This window comes from Gorilla gorilla, chromosome 14 (assembly GCF_029281585.2).
Source record: "Gorilla gorilla gorilla isolate KB3781 chromosome 14, NHGRI_mGorGor1-v2.1_pri, whole genome shotgun sequence".
Lineage (NCBI taxonomy): Eukaryota > Metazoa > Chordata > Mammalia > Primates > Hominidae > Gorilla > Gorilla gorilla.
In genome coordinates this window covers 56,046,573-56,068,391 of record NC_073238.2, presented here as the reverse complement: position 1 = coordinate 56,068,391, position 21,819 = coordinate 56,046,573, and the positions used below count along the sequence as shown (strand labels likewise).

At 35.8% G+C, this 21,819-nt stretch overlaps 1 protein-coding gene across 2 annotated transcripts in view; it reads left to right on the top strand.

Annotated features, from left to right (window-relative positions):
• VWA8 (von Willebrand factor A domain containing 8) overlaps positions 1–21,819 on the top strand; it is a 391,686-nt gene that overhangs the window by 182,194 nt on the left and 187,673 nt on the right. For both annotated transcript variants that reach the window (XM_031001353.3, XM_055360043.2), the window contains one exon: positions 16,238–16,314. In XM_031001353.3, coding sequence (XP_030857213.3) covers positions 16,238–16,314 — 77 coding nt within the window. The remainder of the gene's footprint in view (positions 1–16,237; positions 16,315–21,819) is intronic.

Sequence of the window (21,819 nt, the reverse complement as noted above, 5' to 3'; positions counted from 1 at the left end):
TTTCTCTCACTGTGTTGGCTTGAGGCACTCTGCAGTTCCTTATCTATTCAGTTACTTATCTCTGCCCTGGTCCTCAGTACATGCTCTTCCTTCTGCAGGGAGAACTTCCTGTCCCCTTCCCGTATACCCTCCCTTTAACTCATGGAAGAGAGACCTTCCCTTGTCCCTGGCTGAATAGGTTTTTCCTGCTTCTACTCCCTTTTATCTCCCTTTTGTCATACTAGTCATACCATATGACTGTCTTTGCAACTTGTCTATATGTCCCTTGAGAGCAGGGACTGTGTTTTTCTTATTTATCTCTGTTCTCAGCTCCTAGCATGGTACCTGTTACATAGTAGACACTCAATGTATGTTTATGGAGGAACGTATGAAAATTTTAGGTTTACAGGGTCCTGATAATTTTCCTCTACTGAATTTTCAGGCTCACAGTGAACAGCACTTTTGGTTTTTTAAATTGGTCTTAAATTAAGGGTAACAAAGCTTCTAAAGTTTGGTTTCTATTTTTTCTTCTTTTTTGTATTTATAAAAATAATACATATTCTTTATATATTTAACCTCTCAAACTTATCATTTTGAAGTACTGATTTAAAAATAAAAGTAAAAATGGGCCAGTTGAGTGGTTTATTGATTTGAGTGCATAGGCTTAGAAATTAGATGACTAGAGGCTCAACAGCAACTCTTCCACATATGGTTGTGTGACTTTGGGCAAATTGCTTATCTTACTAAGGCTCAGTTTCCTGATGTCTAACCTGGGAATAAAAATAGTATGGTCCCTTTGGGCTAACGTAAGGATGTCATGAGATAATGCGTGGGAAGTACTTCACACAGTGCTCAGTTCTGTCAGCTAAATACCTGTGTATCACTGTATAGTTTAAAAGTAATATTCTCTTGTTTCATTTTTTAAAACAAGAATTAAAACTAGAACAATAAATTATTTATGACCCTTTAATTCCCGCTATTTGAAAAGTCCTACCTATTTTTCTTCACTGAACAGTAAAAGATGAGCCTATATACCAGAGTGGGAAGATGAAGATCAGTTAACAGTCAGAATTTGGCTCTTGATATTGAAACCCAGGAAGTCACATTCTCATCACACTTTGAAAAACAATGGCTCTGTGGACATTCAGGTTATATATAGCCCAAAGTACTTTGTAAATTTTTTATAAGAGTTTCACAAACTCTTTATAAGTTAAACCTTGGTGCACTCAGTGTGTCCTTTTCAGAACTTCTGCCATCACCTGAATGGCCAGAGACACAGAGGCTGTTGGCATCCCAGCAGCAGCAGACCAGCATGGAGAAGAGAATAGACCAAGACTATACAGAACTGGGGCTTGAGGAATAATTTTTCTAAGGTGCAGGTTTTTAAAAGGAAGATCCCTAGAGGTCAAGGTATGGAGTCCAAGTGGTTTTGAAATCTCTGTCATGGTATTGCTATCCTAAGGGTTTGGTGGGTTAGATGCAGTTGGTTTCTTGGCAAAGGTAGCACTTGCAATTGAGCAGGTAATAGATTAGAGTTTCAGGAGGGTCTTCTAGTTTAAAAGGTTGAAGTTAATGCCTAGCCAGTAACCAGAGAGACAGGAAGAATGTTTTAACCTCTGGAGGATTGGGGAGAGCTATTCAGAGTGAAGGGTGAAGTAGAACAGAGGTTTGCTTCTGCTTTATGATGAATGAAGCAGAGACTGTGAAAGTGTTTTGGAATTGTCCTAGGGTGCTATACAAACCTTGGCCTAAAATCTAATATGCTATCTCTCTTTTGTTTCCAGTCCTAAAGAAAGGAACAAAGCGTTAGAGCAAAGAGCTAGGCAGTAGGGTGGAGGGAAGGGCAGCTACAGCTCCATAGGTAGATGGTTGGACTCCAGCATCTGATAAGGATGGACAAGCCCACTGATTTTCAAGCCTGTCTAGGACTGGTTCAGGATTCAGCTAGATAGAGCCTTCAAGTTGAAGATCCCCACGAAGAGCAAGGCAGGAGCCACGGGTTGGCACAGACTTTCATTTATCAGTTATTTTGCAAAAGCCATCTGTGGTCAGCAGATCACACTGTCTTGCCATCTTGTACTCTTATCCTGCCACTCTCCACTTTGGAGAAAGAAGAAATTACAAAGAGAGATTGTATTCAGTATAATTTGCTATGTTTAGCTGACCCTTTTCATATCAAAAGAGTTTTCTGTTCTTTGATTATAAACCTCTAAGACCATCAGTGTTATATTATAATACCAATGTTGAAGGAATGTTTTTTTGGAAGTAAATTCTGCTACCTATGTTCATTATATTATATAGTGAAAAAGTCTAACTCTCTTAGACTGTCATTTGATGTCCTCCATGATCTAATCCTGCTCTGCTTTCAGCCTGGCATCTGGTTTCTCCCCATAAATGCTTTTTTTCCTCAGACAAATTAAATACTCTGTTTCCCAAACAAACCTTCTTATCAGTGTTATATTTCAACCTCTAATCTTTGCCAGCATGCTCTCTTCTTTCTCTTATCTTTGCCCATTCACATTCTCTTAACCTCAGAATGGCAGTGTGGCATCATGGAAAAGTAATAAGCTGGGTACCCAAAGACCTTCCTTCCTTTTCAGATTTTTTAACTCTCTGTGATAGTTGAGTAAATTGTTACTGAGTAAATTGATATGTGTGATATCAACTGATATGTGATACTGAGTAAATAGTTATTCCTTCTAATTAGGGCCTTTTCTTTTTTCTTATCTATAAAATTATAGGCTTGGCACGGATATTTTCTAGGGTCTTTCTGGCTGTAATATTCTAGAATATGCTTCTTTAATAAAGTCCTTGTGAATGCTATGGCTTGAAGGCTTGACTGCACTCTCTGAAGTGTGATAGGTCACTTACAGATTTCTTTTGGGATTTAGTTAGATTTATGTATTTACCCACCATCTCTATGAAAAAGAGATAAAGAGTCTTCATTATTTTTGTGTCTCCCTGATGCCTTGCATACCGTAGACATTCAACAAATACTTGCTGAGTTAATTAGTAGATTTTAAAGGACTATCTGAAATAAATTCCTGGCTGGGCGCAGTGGCTCATGCCTGTAATCCCAGCACTTTGGGAGGCCGAGGTGAGTGGATCAGTTGAGGCCAGGAGTTTGAGACCAGCCTGGCCAACATGGCAAAACCCTGTCTCTACTTTAAAAAATACAAAAATTAGCCAGGTGGAGTGGCATGCGCTTGCAGTCCCATCTACTTGGGAGGCTGAGACAGGAGAATCGCTTGAACCTGGGAGACGGAGGCTGCAGTGAGCCGAGATCGTGCCACTGCACTCCAGCCTGGGAGATAGAGCGAGACTCCATATCAAAAAAATAATAATAATAAATAAATAAATAAATAAATAAATAAATTCCTAATGAGTAGCCAAAATGATTTAGAAGTAATATAAATTTAAAATTTAGGCTTAGTTGGATTGTTTTCAGGGGGTTATAAGACAAATTGAAATGTCTTTTTCTCTGAGCTTGCAGCTGTTTAAGTGAAGGAGACAAATGAATTAGATAAAATCTAGGGACTACCTACTCAAGAGAGTAAATAGTTAAGTAGCCCATTCAACTGGATATAGTTCTATAATGACAGGATCAGAGACTGGCAGCATTATCACTAAGACAGAATAATGAAATGCTAATTATTTTTAAATTTCTAATAATAAAGTGCTGATTAGTATTTAGCTAATTAAATCATACCTAACTTTGCCTGTGCTTGCATTTACCAGGTCAAGGGGTGGAAATTGGACCAAGGCGGCTGGTTAAAATCTAAATAGAACTGTTTGAATCTTTTAGCCAGCTTCAATTCCTTTCTAATGTGTTTTCATAAGGTAACATCTGTGCTAAGATCTGGGCAAGATTCTATGGTTAGACTCTTAGCTGCTTCTGTTTGGTGGGTACAAGGGAGTACAGAGCCACCTGTAGTATTCCTTGGCTAATGCAGTACCCCACAGAGCTGTGCTTTGCTAAGGACTGGCATAGAGTTTGTGTTCTCTTTCTCTGTGCTGTTCTGAGTGCTGATCATCTAGGAGAGTTATTTATTTGTTATATATATTTTTGCAGTGATAGTAACTCAGGTCCTTCTTCAGGAGTTTTAAAAAATGCCTTGTTTCATTGGTCAATGGTATTTCATGCTTTTCTTCATATTTGATGCACCTGGTCACCTTCACTCTTATTTCCATCTTCTGAAACAAGACAATCAAAGAAGATCAAGACAGGCAAATGAAGGTGCAGATAATAGGTGGAGGACAATTGACTCTCAGCTCTCCTGGGGTAGTGTCACTGGTGTTTTCAGTCAAATGCAAAGTGACAGCCCCCTGTGAAAATGCCTATTTTAATCATATAACTTATTTTTAAAGTAAATGAATCACGTGTAGCAATTGTTCAGTCTCCTTTCTTTCTCCTTCTAAAGCATTGTCTACAGATATATGCAGTCTACACAGCCTTCTGTTTGCAAACTAGAAACTGGCTGAACTCTATGAAAGAAATGTTTCAACACTTGAAATTATATCTAGAGATGTTTTACAAGACTGCTCTGTTACCAGTGGCAACTTTTACAATGAGGAAATTAAGGAAAATGGGTGCTGATTTTGAGGTATCTGAAGGTTTATCATCTTTACTAAACCCAATTTCACCTTTTTCTTGCAGATACTATCTTTTCTAAGAATCTATGATACTAGAAAAGATTTTACATCTGTTGGGAAGCTAAATACAAGCACCACTTGTCATAGTAAAATAAAGTAGCCTGCCCCTTATTTATAATAAAATTGATTTTTAAAAATCCTTTCTATTTTCTGTGTGAGATTTTATGACACAGCACATAGTCTTTCCAGTAAGTGCAGCAGAATTGCTGCCTTTCTGCCAAGTGGGATAGGGTACCATGAAAATACACATGTTTGAGGGTCACTTAGGGTATAATGCTGAATATTATAGAACCACTTTAGCATGCATTACTTTCTACCTACTGTAATTATAACATTATATGTACCTTTCATACTATTAGGAGCTTCATGCTGGTTTTTTTTTTGTTTGTTTGTTTTGTTTTGTTTTTTGTCACAGTATGACTTTCTAATTAACAAAAAGAGAGATGGCTATTTATTTTCTAACCAGTGATATTTTTTCTATGCCAGCTGTAGCTCAAGAATAAGTTTCCTGCCTTCCCCACCTTCCCATACCTGGTTTTCTTTTGATGTATAGTGTCATATTCAATTTGATATACAAAATATTTATTGTGAAAATTGGGGGCTATAGAATCAGCCATAAGTGCCATATTTCTTTTTGTTTAAAAAAGTCCCGGCCGGAGCCCAGGCGCAGTGGCTCACGCCTGTAATCCCAGCACTTTGGGAGGCCGAGGCGGGCGGATCACCCGAGGTAGGGAGTTTGAGACCAGCCTGACCAACATGGAGAAACCCTGTCTCTACCACAAATACAAAATTAGCCAGGCATGGTGGTTCATGCCTGTAATCCCAGCTACTCAGGAGGCTGAGGCGGGAGAATCGCTTGAGCCCAGGAGGCAGAGGTTGCGGTGAGCCGAGATTGCACCATTGCACTCCAGCCTGGGCAAGGAAAGTGAAACTCCGTCTCAAAAAAAAAAAAAAAGTCCCTGCTGGGTGCAGTGGCTCATGCCTATAATCTCAGCATCTTGGGAGGCCAAGGTGGGTGGATTGCTTGAGTCCAAGAGTTTGAGACCAGCGCGGGCAATATGGCAAAACCCCATCTCCACAAAAAATACAAAAAAATTAGCCAGGCGTGGTGGCATGCGCCTGTAGTCCCAGCTACTCAGGGTGCTTAGGCAGAAGGATTGCTTGAGTATGGGAGGCAGAAGTTGCAATGAACTGAGATTGTGCCATTTCACTCCAGCCTGAGTGACAGAGCAAGACCCTGTCTCAAAAATAAAAATAATAATAAAAAAAAGTCCCTAAGAGTGAGTCTCTCTTTTTGTGTAAGAATACGTGTGTTTTGAGAGACAGTTGCTCTTTATCAGATATTTGAAGGCAAAACATATTTTAGGAATGTTGTGTTCTGAAATGTTCAAGTACCCTTACATAAGAATTATTTTTTAGTCCGGGCGAGGTGGCTCACGCCTGTAATCCCAGCCCTTTGGGAGGCCAAGGTGGGCGGATCACCTGAGGTCAGGAGTTTGAGACCAGCCTGGCCAACATGGTGAAACCCTGTCTCTACTAAAAATACAAAAATTAGCTGGATGTGGTGGTACGTGTCTGTAATCCCAGCTACTTGGGAAGCTGAGACAGGAGGAATGTTTGAACCTGGGAGGGGGAGGTTGCAGTGAGCCGAGATCACAGCACTGCACTCTAGCCTGGGCGATAGAGTGAGACTCCATCTCAAAAAAAAGAAAGGAATTATTTTTTAAATATTCAGTGTTTTGTTTTTAGAATAAAAATTTGATCTACATGTCATAACATCACTTGGTTTCTGATATTAGACAAAATTTCAAAGTAAGTCATCAAAAGTTAATTTATATTTAATGAGGCATAATTAATAATTCACAATCATTTCTACATGAATATTGTCTAATAAAATCACTTCCCAGGGCTTGTCAGCTTTTTTTTTTTTTTTGTCATTTTAAGCCAGCTTTTTATATCACTTTACAAAATAACAGTCTGGTAAAATTTTTATACTGAAGCTTTTCTTGTATTCCCATCCATATTTTTTGCCCTTACTAAAACTCCAATATATTATATATTTCTTATAAAGTAAAAAGCCAATTCTGGCTGATTTTCATACAGGATGCCTTCTCTATCCCTGATTTTCATTTTCTTCATGTTTTTACATTACTGAGTCTGTAGGTACTCATTTCAATTCTATGACACCTTCTGATCTATCAGCAGTGAGGGATATCCTAGAAAGAATCTCTTAATGTTATTTATTCTAAAAGGTGAAAGTGGCTCTATCTTGTCTACCAGATAAAATCCCCTTCATAGAGAGACACTCAGAACCACCCACAATCTGGCTCCAAACTCCTTTTGTAGTTCTAGTTCTTTCAAACTACAGTTTCTTTTCTTTTTTTTTTTTTGAAACGGAGTCTCGCTCTGTCGCCCAGGCTGTAGTGCAGTGGCGCAATCTCGGCTCACTGCAAGCTCTGCCTCCCGGGTTCACGCCATTCTCCTGCCTAAGCCTCCTGAGTAGCTGGGACTACAGGCGCCCGCCACCGCGCCCAGCTAATTTTTTTGTATTTTTAGTAATCTGGGGTTTCACCGTGTTAGCCAGGATGGTCTCGATCTCCTGACCTCATGATCCACACGTCTCGGCCTCCCAAAGTACTGGGATTACAGGCGTGAGCCACCGCGCCCGGCCTCAAACTACAGTTTCTTACACTTCCTGAGTGCAATATCCCCTTCCCCATTTTTCATGTTGTTTGCCTCATATGGTGCCTCTTACTCTCATCTTCACCTGTGAAAATTCTGCCGACTTTCAAGAGTTCAGATGTTTTTCCTCTATGAGGCTTTCTTTGTCTCTCCCAAAAAAGAAGTAATCTTATTCTGAACTTTATAGTATTTTCTCACTATGTTGATTCAATTGTCTTTTAAAATTGTTGCGATCCATGTTTGATTTCATCCATAATTGGTTAAAAGTTTCTTATGAACTAAGATTAAAAATAGTAATATTTGTATGTCTTAGAATTTTCAATGTACTTTTATATAATTTCATTTAGTTCTACAACAACCTTTTGAGGTAAAAATTTTTATTTTCCACCTTTCACGAATAAGCGGACCGGTTCAAAAAGGTAAAAATATTTGCTCAAAATTACATAGCTAGTTAATGTCAGAGTTAGGTATTAGATCTCCAAAGCTCATGCTTTTTTGCATCATACCACACTAATTCCTGTACTAGGCAGAACAACAACAACAACAACAACAACAATAATATAATAACTAACTTTTGTTAAGTGGTTATAATAGGCCAGAGACTATACTTTACATACTAAGTAAAGGACATTTAAAATGTTTCTGTTATGGGAAATTTTTTATATATTCCACACAATGTAGAGTATGTAATGAACCCCCTTGTATTCATCACCCAGCCTCAATGATTAATAAGCATTTTGTCTATCTTGCTTTATCTATTCTCCCAACACTTTTTTGTATGTCATCTTTTAATATATTGTTCTTTTGCATATCATTTTTCTTATAGATATTTCACCATTTAGCTCTAATGTGACCACAATTTTATTATTACACCTAACAAATTAACAATAATCCCTTCATATGATCTGATGCTGTTTTCAGCTTTCCCCAGTTATCTCCAAAGTGTTACTTTGACTGAGTACAATGGCTCACACCTGTAATCCCAGCACTTCGGGAGTCCGAGGTAGGCAGATGCCTTGATCCCAGAAGCTGCAGACCAGCCTGGGCAATATAGTAAAATACTGTCTCTATGGAAAATACCAAAATTTTCCATGCACCTGTAGTCCCAGCTACTCAGGAGGCTGAGGTTGGAGGATCACCTGACCGCAGGAGGTGCAGGTTGCAGTGAGCCAAGATTAGGTCACTAACTCCAGCCTGGGCAGTAGAGCAAGATTCTGTCTCAAAAAGAAAAAAAAGGCATTGTTTTATAGTTGATTTATTCTAGTCAGCATCAAAACAAAGCCTGGTCATTGAATTTAGTTGATGTGACTCCTAAGTCTCTTTGAAAGAGGAAAGATGTACCCTCCTGTCATCTTTATCCTAAGAAGTATAGACCCATATTTTTGAATATAAACCTTTTTTTCAGAATTATACCAATATTGATGAACTTCCATTGAGGAAATATTATAAAAGTAACTTTCACTGGGCCAATTTAATTTCTTGATTAATTTATACAATGAAATTATGCCATTTCAATTTTTTCCAGGCTAGAAATGATTCATTCTTCTCTGCGTTTCATAGCATTTGATTTTTTAACTCTTTTATATAGTCTGAAAATCAATAAACATATATTTAATGCCAACTAAGCAGGACTCTATGAACATTTTAACTATATAATTCTTTGTATCTCATTCTGTTAATTACAAACTTAATGTGATTAGAGATTCTATTTTTCTCCTGATAGAGGTTTAGTAAATGTTGAATTATTTAATATTGAGATACTGTGAATATTTTATTGCTAAAATTAAAGAATGTGTGAATTTTGCTAATTAATAATTTGAACTAAGCCCTGGCAGATTGCTACTGTGCACCCTCAGAAATATACCATGTTGCTATGACAGCATAATTGTTTAATATCTGTAGAAGCACTGAACAGTTTGTCCAGAAATTGTCTTGCCTGTGTCTCCCAGCTGGTAGTGGCAGCAGGGAATTTGATAACTTAGTGTCTAATAGCTCCAGCAGCCTGGGGATCCCAAGGCTATGAAATACTTGTTTCATCAAATACAGTGGCACTCATTTTTATTTTAAATTATTTTTTGTTCCTTCTCAAACCCCTTAGTTAATGAAGTTGCCTGAATTTACAATGTGGAAATTCTTTGGCATTCTGCCACATTCTTTCTGCCAATTTAGTTTGTCTATCCATTGTTTCTTAGTGAATATTTTTTCTTGAATTTATTTTGAATCTGTATTTTGTTCCTGCAGACACATTGATTTTTGCCCCCTGCAATATTTGTCATGACTGCTTTCGTTATACCTAATAGCTGACCACACTACCCAAAAGTGGATCTTTGCCATTTATAGCAACACAGTATTTCAAAGGGAAAATGCAGGGATGTAGATATTATTATTTTCATGTGAAAAGGAGGTTATGACTTTGATAGGGAGGTTTATAAGGGTTGTGTTTTAGAGTCATGCAAACTAGTAATGTAATTGAAATGTATGTTTTCTAATCTGACTTCTGACTACTGTTTGTTGACCGTTACAAGGAACCCATTTGTATGACTGTTTAGGATTATTTACTATTCAGTTTTAATAATTTTTTTTCTGATTACAAAAGTAATGTATATGTATTGAGAGAATTTGGAAAATAAGAAATTTCCAGTGATCATTAGCAATGATCTCTTATTTTGTTATAAGACCAGAGAATATCATTGTAAAATAGTATTTAGACATTAGCTTGTCTAAGGCCTCTCTATTCAAGTGAGCAAATCTAAGCTCAGATGGTGGTAAAAATTCCCACCTGAGAGGGATGGTATAGTGTATTTTTAGGCATTTAAGCAAAGAATTAGAAGGTTCAGCATTAGATGGGATTTTTTTTAAAGCAATTGAAATTTATTTCTCTGGAATTTACCATAATATTAGTTTATTTTGTTATTTTTTATTGTAATTGGTATTCGTTAATGACATTAATGTGGTGACTTTTCTAACAAAGAAATTAGCGGCCTATGGAAAGAACATCTCTATTATACAAACTGAACTAACTTTATGAAAATTATTAAAGAATTGGAGGCAACTAAAGGCAGGCCCACAGTAAACAAGTTTCAGAGAACATGCAAGAAAGCTGAACGCTGGCAGTGGCAAATACTCACCTAGAGTCCATTTTTTCAAATTGCTGAAGAAAAGATCTGGATTTGCTTCCTCATAGTTCTCCCTTCTGAACCTTAGATAACATGCAGGGAGCTCCCAGACGTGTTTTATGTGATTTTACAACCTTAAACTGACTGATCTTTGACTCCGTGACATTAAGAGACCCGAATAGGGGATGATCCTGGCCTCAAGGAGCAAGCCCGTCTACCTGCCAAGGACCTGGCACATTGCTAGAGTATACTGGTGAGAGAGAGTGGTTTAGGAACCCAAAGGAGGAAATCATTCTGGTGCTGAGAGTTAAAGGAGAGAAAACAATGGGACAGATAGGCAAAGCTTCAGAGAAGTTGGAACATTTTATCAGAAGGCTAGGTGGGGGAGTGGAAGATGGCAGACAGATGGGCAAGGATGAGCTATTGTAGTCAAAAGAAACCACATAAGCAAAGATATGGATATGGAAAGGTAATTTTTAGGAGACAGTGGCTGAAAGGAACTTGTTTGAGTGAGACTCACAGAGGGCTGATGAGCATGCTTGCAAATTTATCTGCTGTTGCAGGGATCCCTCAAGGCCTGTCACAAATCCTTCAGCATTCGAGCCCCAACATTTAGTCCAAATCCCATTCCTAGACTAATTTTCTCTTTGCCTGTTTTCCATTCCCTTTTAGCTTTTTTCTCCTACTCTATTTCTTTCTTTCTCTCCTCCTTTGATGGAATATGGATAGAGTTTTGTACGTTCTATATTTTTTTCTTGTCCAGGAAGAAAAGCCCCAAAGTCCTTTTGCTGTAAAGAATTTTACTGCTAATCTCTCTGAGGAAACAGGGTAACTAAAATAATAAACCTGAGGAAGTTATAAGAGTCCCAGAATCCCTCAGAATTCTTAAAGTCATGGTCCCTGAGCTTTTCTCTCAGAAATTAGAAGCATGTTTACTTCCTCTCCTTGGTTTGACTCCTGTCTGTGGGGCTTCACATAATTCCTTCTTCTCCTAACCTGGTAGTGAAAGGGCCGCCCTACTCCTGCTTCTGCGAAAATCCTTCTGGCCAGTACGTCATCATGAAGAGCACAGTCCAGCAGAACAGTAATGATAAATGTTAGCGTCATTCTCATGAGATAATTTTTATTTTTTAGGAGCTCTCATTCCACAACTTTCTTCTCCTATATCAAATTTCCACTTACTAAATATTATTCTCAATAAGAGTTAATGATATAAAAATTTATCTATTTCATGTTGATTTTTACTAAAGGATACAAATTACATATAAATGGAATTTTCAGTAAGTAAAGATAAATATGTATAGGAACAAAATTAAAATGTTAGCAGATTTTTTAAGCAGCTGGACATTGGGTGATTATTGTTTTCTAAGTTTCCCAGTGAGAAAAATAAGCATGTGTAACTTTATAATGGAAAAATAAGACACTATTTATGTATTTATTCAGTTAAAATAATCCTGAGGATTCTCTATTCTAGGCAAAAGCTGTGATTAGAAGGAACAAGTCATTATAACTGTTTCATTTTGCTCAGGATATTTACAGAAATTCTTTCCTAGATGATGCTTTCAGCATTTCCTCAAAGGAATTATCAGAGCTTCTTAAAATGAAGTAGTAAGCAACTTGATGAGATCTCTATTTTAGAAAAATAACTAGACAAATTGGGGATAGTCTTGTTGTAAATCTGGAGGTGGGAAACCAAACCAAATTAGGCCCTTTCCAGTAGTCTGGGGAGGGGATGAGCTACCCTTGAGCTGAGACAGTGAATTGGAGAGGAAGGAGCAGATATGGGAAGCAGACACTTCAAAGTAAACATATCCAAAATTAAACTGCCTTTTATAACTAGACTTCCCTCCCCCACCCAGCTAATTGAGTTCTCCTCCCCTATTTCTTCTGTGACGTGCCACTCGATTGCCCAAGACAGAAACTTTGACTTCTTCATCTCCTCATCCTTAACTCCAGGCCCTCATTAAGTCCTGTTGGTTCCTTTTCCTAAATATCTCTTAAATATATTCATTTCTCTCTATCCCGTAGTTTAGACCACCATCATCTCCTGCTTGAATTTTAAAGGAATTTCAAACTGCTTTCCTTTGCTTTCTCTTCTGCTCTCTACCAGACTCCTCTGTACCATTCCATCAGAGCAATTTTCTAAAACTGAAAATCTGATCGTATTATTCCTTTACTTCAGTGGCTTCTTGGTGCTTTGAGGAAGCAGTTGTAACTCTTAAGTGGCTTCCAGGGCTTAGCCAGACTTAAACCCCACCTACCTTTCTAGCCTGGTTTCTTACCACTCCCTTTCTCACTTTTCTCTAGCTTCTGACTTCTTGCATACCTGTCCAGCTCTCCAACTGACTGTTACCCAAGAGTCTTGACACATACTGTTCTACCTGTAACACTCCCGTTTCTCGTCTTTCTCTATACCTCTTTAGTTCCTTGATATCTCAATCTAAACATAACTGTGCAGTCGGCCTTCCTGAGCCCTTAGGTTAAATCTTCAAGCATCTTGGATTGTCATATGAGGACACTATCTATTATATGTGTTGTCTGTGTTCCCTACTAGACTATAAGCTGTGAATATGGTGAGAGGCTGTAGCTGTTTTCTTTACCATTATATCCAGCTCAACTAGTACAGTGCTGTAATATTAGGTGCTCAAATAATTGATGAGTTAGGCAAGGAAGTGAGAGAGGGAGAAAAGAAGGGAGGGAGGGAGAAAATGTTGGAAGGGAAAGAGGAATGAAGGAGACAAGGAATGGAAGGAAAGAATAAAACTAAAAGTTTTGCAGGTAGGGACTACAAAGATCCTAATGACATTTTGCAGAAGGGAAAAAATGAAGCCATCAAAAATATTCTAGCATTCTTTTATTGAGCAGCTGAGTACGTGGCTGTGCTGTTATATGGGGGTTGAAAAGAGAAAAAAGTAGGTTTGGGTGGAAGGATGATAAGCATCTGTTTCAGAAGTTCAGTTGACGGTTAAGAATAGGGGATATCGAATGAAGCTTAGAAAAGAAGTGTGAGCTGTCTGTGATGACTGAGGTCATGGGAGAGAGAGCATATGGAACAAGACAGCCGAGGTTGGGGTTCTGGAGACTCCAACATTTAAAGAGACACAGCAAAAGAGCTCCTTAGTGGCAGCTGGGACTCCACATCTCAAACTACGTTTATGGGACTTGTGACTCCTAAATCGTGCCTTGCTCAGGAGGAATTTGAATAAGCATGGCTATTTAATAACTTTAGAGGTGGGAAGGGAGGAGGAACTCCCTGATAGCACATTTTCATGACATTTCTTCCAGGAAATCCTTTGTATTTCTGACATTGTAATGCATTTGTGATGCCTGCTTTTCCTAGGATTGCTGAATTTAACAGAACTAATATATTAACACAGACATTTTACTCATCTGAATTTATCTATTTAAAAATTTATATTTATGGTCACATGCCATTTAAAGTTTACATACCAGTTGTAATTTGCATACAGATGTGCAAATGTTATTTTCTTCCTCTGTGCTTCTGTGCTAGGCTTGAAACTATTTTGGGTGAAATCCAATTAGATACTGAAAAGATTCCTAGAAGATGAAATGATCCATTGTTCTAACTTTAGTGAATTTGTCAATTTGACATTCAGCTCCGATAACCTTAAATCTTTTGTAGGCGAAATAAATCACTTTTAAAATTTATCCCACTTTATTTATTTATTTATCTATTTATCTATTTATTTATTTATTTATTTATTTTTACAGGTGGAGTCTTGCTCCATCACCAGGCTGTAATGTAGTGGTGTGATCATAGCTCACTGCAGCCTCAAATTCCTAGGTTCAAGAGATCCTTCCACCTCAGCCTCCCAAGTAGCTAGGACTACAGGCATGTGCCACCATACCTGGCTAATTTTTTGTTTGTTTGTTTGTTTATTTTTTGTTTTTATAGAGATGAGGCCTCACTGTGTTGCCCAGGCTGATCTGGAACTCCTGGGCTCAAGTGATCCTCCCACTTAAGCCACCCAAATCTCTGGGATTACTGGTGTGAGTCATGCGCCTGGCCCGTTCTTCTTTTATAAGTCCATAATTTCAGCATCCTTATTAACATGGTCACCATTTATATTTTACCAGAATCCTCACTCCTTTTCCAGTACTTTCCAAACTCCCTATATTCGTTTATTCACTTGACAAATATTCATTGAACGCACTCTCAGGCACTGTGCTGAGCTGTGGGGATATAGTGATAAGCAAAACAGATGTGGTTTCTACCTCCTGTGGTGCTCAATAAATACCATTTCAATTGATTTGAATTTCTATCCTTGATGCTTGTAGAATGCTTTTCTTCACAAGATGTTTGCGTATGTAGTAAAAATACCAGTAAAAGTACCTGCTTCCCTACTGGGCTTCTGCTATTGTTGCTGTATACCATGCATTGCCCCAGTCTGCCTAATTATTTCTTTAGGATGGACCTAGAAGTGAGGAAGGAGATAACTTAAGGCCCAGATTACCAAATCAATTTCAAACTGAAAGAAAGATATTCCATAATGCAGGGACTATAATTATGAGCATCAGAATCATATAGACCTGGATGTGAGTCCTGGGTTCACTAGAATTACCTGGATGTGAGTCCTGGTTTCACTAGAATTACCTGTATGTGACTGTGTGCACAATGCTTACCTCTGAGCCTTGGTTTCTTGATTTGTGAGGTTGAAATAATTTTAATGCCTACCTCATGGGACTGTTGTGATGATGAAATGAAATAACCCATGAAAATACCGTACAGCCTGGCACAGTATGGGTTAAGTGTCCCTTATCTGAAATGCTTGGGACCAGAAGCATTTCACATTTTAGAATATTTGCATATACATACCAGTTGAGCATCCCTAATCTAAAAATCCAAAATCTGAAGTGCTCCAATGAGCATTTCTATTGAGCATGACCTTTGCGCTTCTTGTTGGTGCTCAAAAAGTTTCAGAATTTGCAGCATTTTGGGTTTCAGATTTTTGGATTAGGGATGCTCAACCCATATAAGAATCAGTAAGAGTTATTTTTGCTAGCATGTATGATATGAAGTCAGCTTTTAAACTATAACTCTTTCCACACAACCTACTTGTTAAAAGATTTACACCCCATTAATTATATTTCACCTCTAAGTGAAAACTTTGAAATAGGGAAATAGCATGGGGGTGGATTCCATTTTTAACAATCTGTCTTCTACAAAAGGATAGCAACTCTCAGCAGCAGTAAGTGGTAAGGAAATGAGGGCATTTCTAGGAAGAGCACATATAGTTGAGTTTTATTTATACACCTTGGTTTTAAGTTTAGGTTTCCAAGGTTTTAAAGGACTGGAAAATGGGATAAAAGGAGAAGAAATGAGTGTTTGATTCAAATAGAAAAAATACAGTATTATATTTACCTTTCTGTAACTGAAAATCATAATTCTGAAGAACTGATTAGAAAAACCATTGTTTTATACTTACTTGATCACCTTTGATGACATTCTTCAAATCTGAAATAGTTAATACTGTAGGCATCTGCTGTGATGCCTAGACTTCAGTGTAAATTTACAGAACAGAAAAGTCAATATGTAGGAGGCTAATTTATGGATTTCCTTTCAAATAAGAATGGCTTAGAACTAGTATGTTTAGAAATAAATTTTTTAAACCCTTATGTCATAGGAGATATTCCATATATGTTTGCCAGTTTGGTTTTCATGAACAATAAACTATAACAGTAACAAGGTGAGAAAGCAGATTTTGGTAAAAGATTCTTCTGATTTGGCATAAGCTTATCTCCAGAAAATAGCCTCTTTTTGTTTAATGTTTTCTGTGTAATTACAGGGTGTAGGAAAAAACAAGATTGTTGACAGATTCCTTCACCTGCTCAACAGACCCCGAGAGTATATTCAGCTACACAGGTAAGACTATTAGACCCACAACCTCTTAAAAATCTCATTTAATCATTTGTTTCCCTCCTGGTACAATTTAAAAATACTTTCTTAAAGGCCCATTTTATAATCCAGTTTTATTTCTGTTCCTCTTGCTCTTATCTCTTCTCTCCTTTAAAGGTAATAAAACCATGCAAAATTTATTTTTAAAGTGACTAATGCTTTATAAACATGAATTAATAGGATTCTGTGGACAGAGAGTGATGAACATTACATTCTAGAAACAGATCTCATCAACATAAAGGCTCTTAAGTTAGAAGAAAAACATGTAGGATCTAAGCCTATTCTCTCACAAGCAGCTAAAATAGCTCACAAGGAGAAATAATAAACTATATGAATCTCAGGTATGAGATAAGGAACCCAGAAATCTGGTAGAAGTATGTTATTATTTGTCTCCTTGCCTTCCTTAAAGTTACTTTTTAGATAATTTTGTATGGTTAGAATGCTGGTTCAGCTTTTAATCAAATAGTTTTTCTCAATATGGGTCATTTTTAGCTTTATGAGTGAACCCGTTCTAATTTTTAGAAAATAAAATATAAATGACAGATCCACCAAAAACAAAATAGATAAGTCAAGAAATATATCAAGTAATGAACAACTTAAAGCTAACTTAGATTGTTATTGTTTTAGTCCTAGGAAGTAAAAAATATATAGTAGAATAGAGCATTGAATTGAGTTATAAGAGTTAGTTTGTGGTCTGGGTCTTTTCACTAAGTGATCAGTTCTTGAGAGAGAATTGTAGGAGAATAAAGGGCAGAGTTAGTGGGTCAAAGGAGAAAGAGGAAAGGACTCAGGGAAAGCTGAGATATGGTGAAAAACTGCCTATTGGGATTTATACCTCTGCCCATGACAGGGTAGTGGTACCAGATTAGCCCTACCACAATGAAAACTATAAAACTGAACAAAATTCACAAACACTAGGAAAAGAAAAACTACTAGGGATCTTTGAGCTGAACAACTACCAGAGTTCCTTCATTAAATACCCCTGGTATTCAGAAGGGTATTTATCTTATAAAGTCTATGTTTAGAAGTAGGACTAATCTATCCCTAAAGTAAGAGTTACTCCATACCTACCTTTACAAATTTTAAAACTAAGCCCTGATAAAGAAGGATGCTTGCTATTTAATATTATTTTGGAAGTTTTGTCTCATACAAAATGGCTTTAAAAATAAAGATAATGGGTATTTGGGGAGGGAGGGAGGGAGGAATACCTTGAAAAAATCAGGTGATTCAACAGTAAATTGACTTCATACCTGAACAAAACTTAACACTCAACCAAGAAGACCACAAAATCCAAACACTCAGCAACATAGCATTCATTGAGTCAAGCATTCAATAGGAAATGACTAGACATACAAAAAAAGCAGGAAAATTGGTCAATAGAAATAGACTAAAAATGACAGGATAATGGAATTAGCAGACAAGGACTATAAAACAGTTGCCATAAATAGATTCAAACATTTAAAGGGAGAAAAATGAACATAATGACGGAATAATTGGAAATTCTTAGTGTAAAAATGACAACCCTAAAAAAGCAGCTTCACATACACACAATTGTAGTCTCAAAAGAGAGGAGAAAAAAATGGGACAGAAAAATATTTGAAGAGATAATGGTAGGAAAATTCTCAAATTTGATAAAAAAGATAACATCACCAATTCAGGAAGCTCAATGAACTTCAAGCAGAATAAACAAAAAAACACTACATAGCATATAATCAAATTGCTAAAAACCAAGAGAAAAATCTTTAAAATTACCAGAGGAAAAAAGACATATTACCTATAGGGGAACAATGATAAACGTGACTGCTGACTTCTCCTGAGAAATAAATATGAACCACAATTCAATTGAAGTGCTGAAGGAAAAAAAAAAAATCAGTATAGATTAGTATATTTGGCAAAAATACTCTTCAGAAGGCAAAATAATGACATTTTCAGACAAAAACTGAGAGTTTTTTTTATCAGCAGACCTGTGTAATACAAAAAAATAAAATTACAATTCAGAATTTCCTATGAACATAGATGCAAAAATTTTTAACAAATGTTAACAAATCAAATTCAACAATATATAAAAAGAATAATATGTCATAACCAAGGAGGTTTTATCTCAGGAATGCAAGGCTGGCTTAACATTTAAAAATCAAATTATATAACACATTTACAGAATAAATAAAAAACCATATGATCCTCTAATTGCCGCCAGAAAAATCATTTGAGAAAATTCAATATCCATTCGTGATAAAATATCACATAAACTACAAATATCAGGAAACTTCCTCAATCAAGAGGCATCTATAAAAAGCCTATAGCTAAACTTCATATTTAAAAATGAAAGACTAAACGTTTTTCTCATGATTAGGAGAAAAGACAAGAATATTAACTACTCATATTATGCTGGAGGTGCCAGCTAGCACAATAAAGCAAGAAAACTTAATAAATGGCATACATGTTATTTATAGATGATACAATTGCATGAATGTGTATATAAAAAACCTTAAGAAACATATAAAAAAAGCGTTAGAACTAATAAGCAAGTTAAGCAAGGTCATAAGATACAAGGAAAATGTACAAAAATCAATTGTATTCCATATATATATATTCCATATATTCCATATATTCCATATATATGGAATATATATATACTAGCATATATATATTCCATATATATGGAATGTATATACTAGCATATATATATTCCATATATACGGAATATATATACTAGCATATATATATTCCATATATTCCATATATACGGAATATATATACTAGCATATATATATTCCATATATTCCATATATACGGAATATATATACTAGCATATATATATTCCATATATTCCATATATATGGAATATATATGCTAGCATATATATATTCCATATATTCCATATATACGGAATATATATGCTAGCATATATATTCCATATATTCCATATATACGGAATATATATGCTAGCATATATATTCCATATATTCCATATATACGGACTATATATGCTAGCATATATATTCCGTATATATGGAATATATATGGAATATATATACTAGCATATATATATATGCTAGTATCTATAGCAATGGGAAAAAATTTAAAAATACTGTTTACAGTAGTATAAAGAATATATTTAGGAATAAATTAATTTAACAATATATGCAAATTTTAAATTTGCTATTGTTAATAGTGTGTAACAAGGTCAATAGACACCATTATTTCTTCAAATACTTCTAACTTGCTGATGGCTGTTTGAAATGGAACTGAAGGTTATCTGTTTCATACTTGTGAGATGATGAGCTTCCGTCGTAGTAAATTCTTCCCCTTATCTTCATCTACTTCAACATCCCCCTCAGTATCCTCAGTATCTCTGCTATATAGTATTCATTCTACATTATCTGGAAATAGAAGGTATTCTTTGTTGTTTACAATACATTTTTAATCCTGATTTTCTGCTACCGTCATTTATGCCAATATTAGAGAATTGTAATTACAAAGCTAGATCCATGAATTGGCCAAGCTAAATATAATTCTTCTCAATATGTTAGGCATTAAATGTTAAGAATTTGTTCCGTAGAAAGCCCTCTTCTCATTGTCATGTTACTTGTCCCCCACATTCCCACTCCCAACTTTCCATGTTTCTTTCTTCTATCACCCATCATTTCATTTCCCAAATTTTATATAGGTCAACCACATATTTCAGAAAATTTCTAGCCTTTTCTAGTGCTTTAAGAACATAGGATCTTACATGTTCTCTCTTATAAGTGGGAGCTAAACATTGAGTATCCATGGACATAAAGATGGCAACAATAGATAGTGGGGACTGCTAAAGGGCAGAGAGAAGGAGGGGAGCGAGGATTGAAAACTAACAATGGGTTACTATGTTTACTGTGTAGGTGGCAGGATCAGTCATACGCTAAATCTCAGGATCACACAATATAGCCATGTAACAAACCTGCACATGTACCCCCTAAATCTAAAATAAAGGTTGTAATTATTTTTTAAAAAGAAGACTAGTACTGGTTCTTTTACTCCAGCTTCATCCAAATTTTTACCACACTATTTTTATATCTTCTCATGGTTCTTTGTATGAACGATGTATTATATAAACCTAGGACTTTCAACTCAAAAAATTTTTAAGTATTTGTCATATTAAAACTACGAGGCTGTGTATTATAGGAGATATAGGAAGAAATAAGAAACATAATCCTACAGGAGCTGTAATACTGTTCTTACTTGTAATTATTTCAATCTTCTATGTTCCCCTGAATCTGAAACACTCTCTTTTTTTTTCCTCTCCTTTAAGCTATTCAATTAGTTTTTCCTCTCACATGGATAAAGTTGGAAATATAATGAAAGAATCAGAATTTTCAACTAGTTTGCTAGTTCTCACTTGAATAATTTCTATTTGTAACATATCATAATTCCAACTTTTGAGTTACAGGGCACATAGTAAGACCAATATTTTATATTTAAGGATGATAAGTGAGAATTGCAGTTCATTCTTAGCAGAATTTGTGCTGTTTTGATTGCATAGTGTTTACCTCCTGCTGTAGAGTGAGGGTTCCTTTAAAAATATTTTATTACTTGACAGTTTTAATGTATATACAGATGCTACTTAAGTGTATAGTATCAATTTAGAGCAAAACAAATGAATTTAAATTTAATATTTTAAAATAAGGAAAAAAACTTTTTTTCTTAAAGATGGCTTCAAAAGTTGAAAATGTCATTGAAATTTATATTCCAGAAAAGAGGAAGTCACTTTTTATGAGAATGACTTCACCATGGAGATGTATATACAGATGCCATATAAGTATATACTATCAACTTAAAGTGAAAACAAGTGAATTTAAATTTAATATTTAAAAATAAGCCAAAAACCAATTTTTTCCTTAAGGATGGCTTTGGAAATTAAAATCAGCTCTCAAGATAGTACCCTAGGAAAAAGAAAGTCATTTTACATGAGAGTTTCTTCATATCATGAGGGCAGTTTCTCCATTCCTTTATTTTGGACAACAAAATATATTTTTAGAAAGATATATTAGGCTGAACTGCCTCAGTCAATTCTAATTTTAGATTATGGTCATTACTTAACCAGCGAAAAAGGAGACAATGAAATATAACAAGTATTAGTAATTATTTCTAGGTGTATGTTACCACCATTATCTTTATAAGCAGGCTTTTTAGTCATGGATTCATTATGTTTATTAGCCATGAGAAGCTTTGATAAATGTTGTTTTAGGATCTGTTCCCTCTAACTATTGGCGTAAAGTTATTTAGAATATCATCTTATGATATTTTAATGTCCTTAGTAATGATATTCCCATTTTTATGCCTGGTATTTGCTGTTTGCCTTCTCAATCAGTTTTGTCAGGGGTTTATTAATATTATTGGTCAAAGAACCAACTTTTGGCATTGTTGAAACTCTCTTTTGTATGTTTTGTTTCTATTTCAATAATTTCTGATTTTATCTTTATTATACCCTTC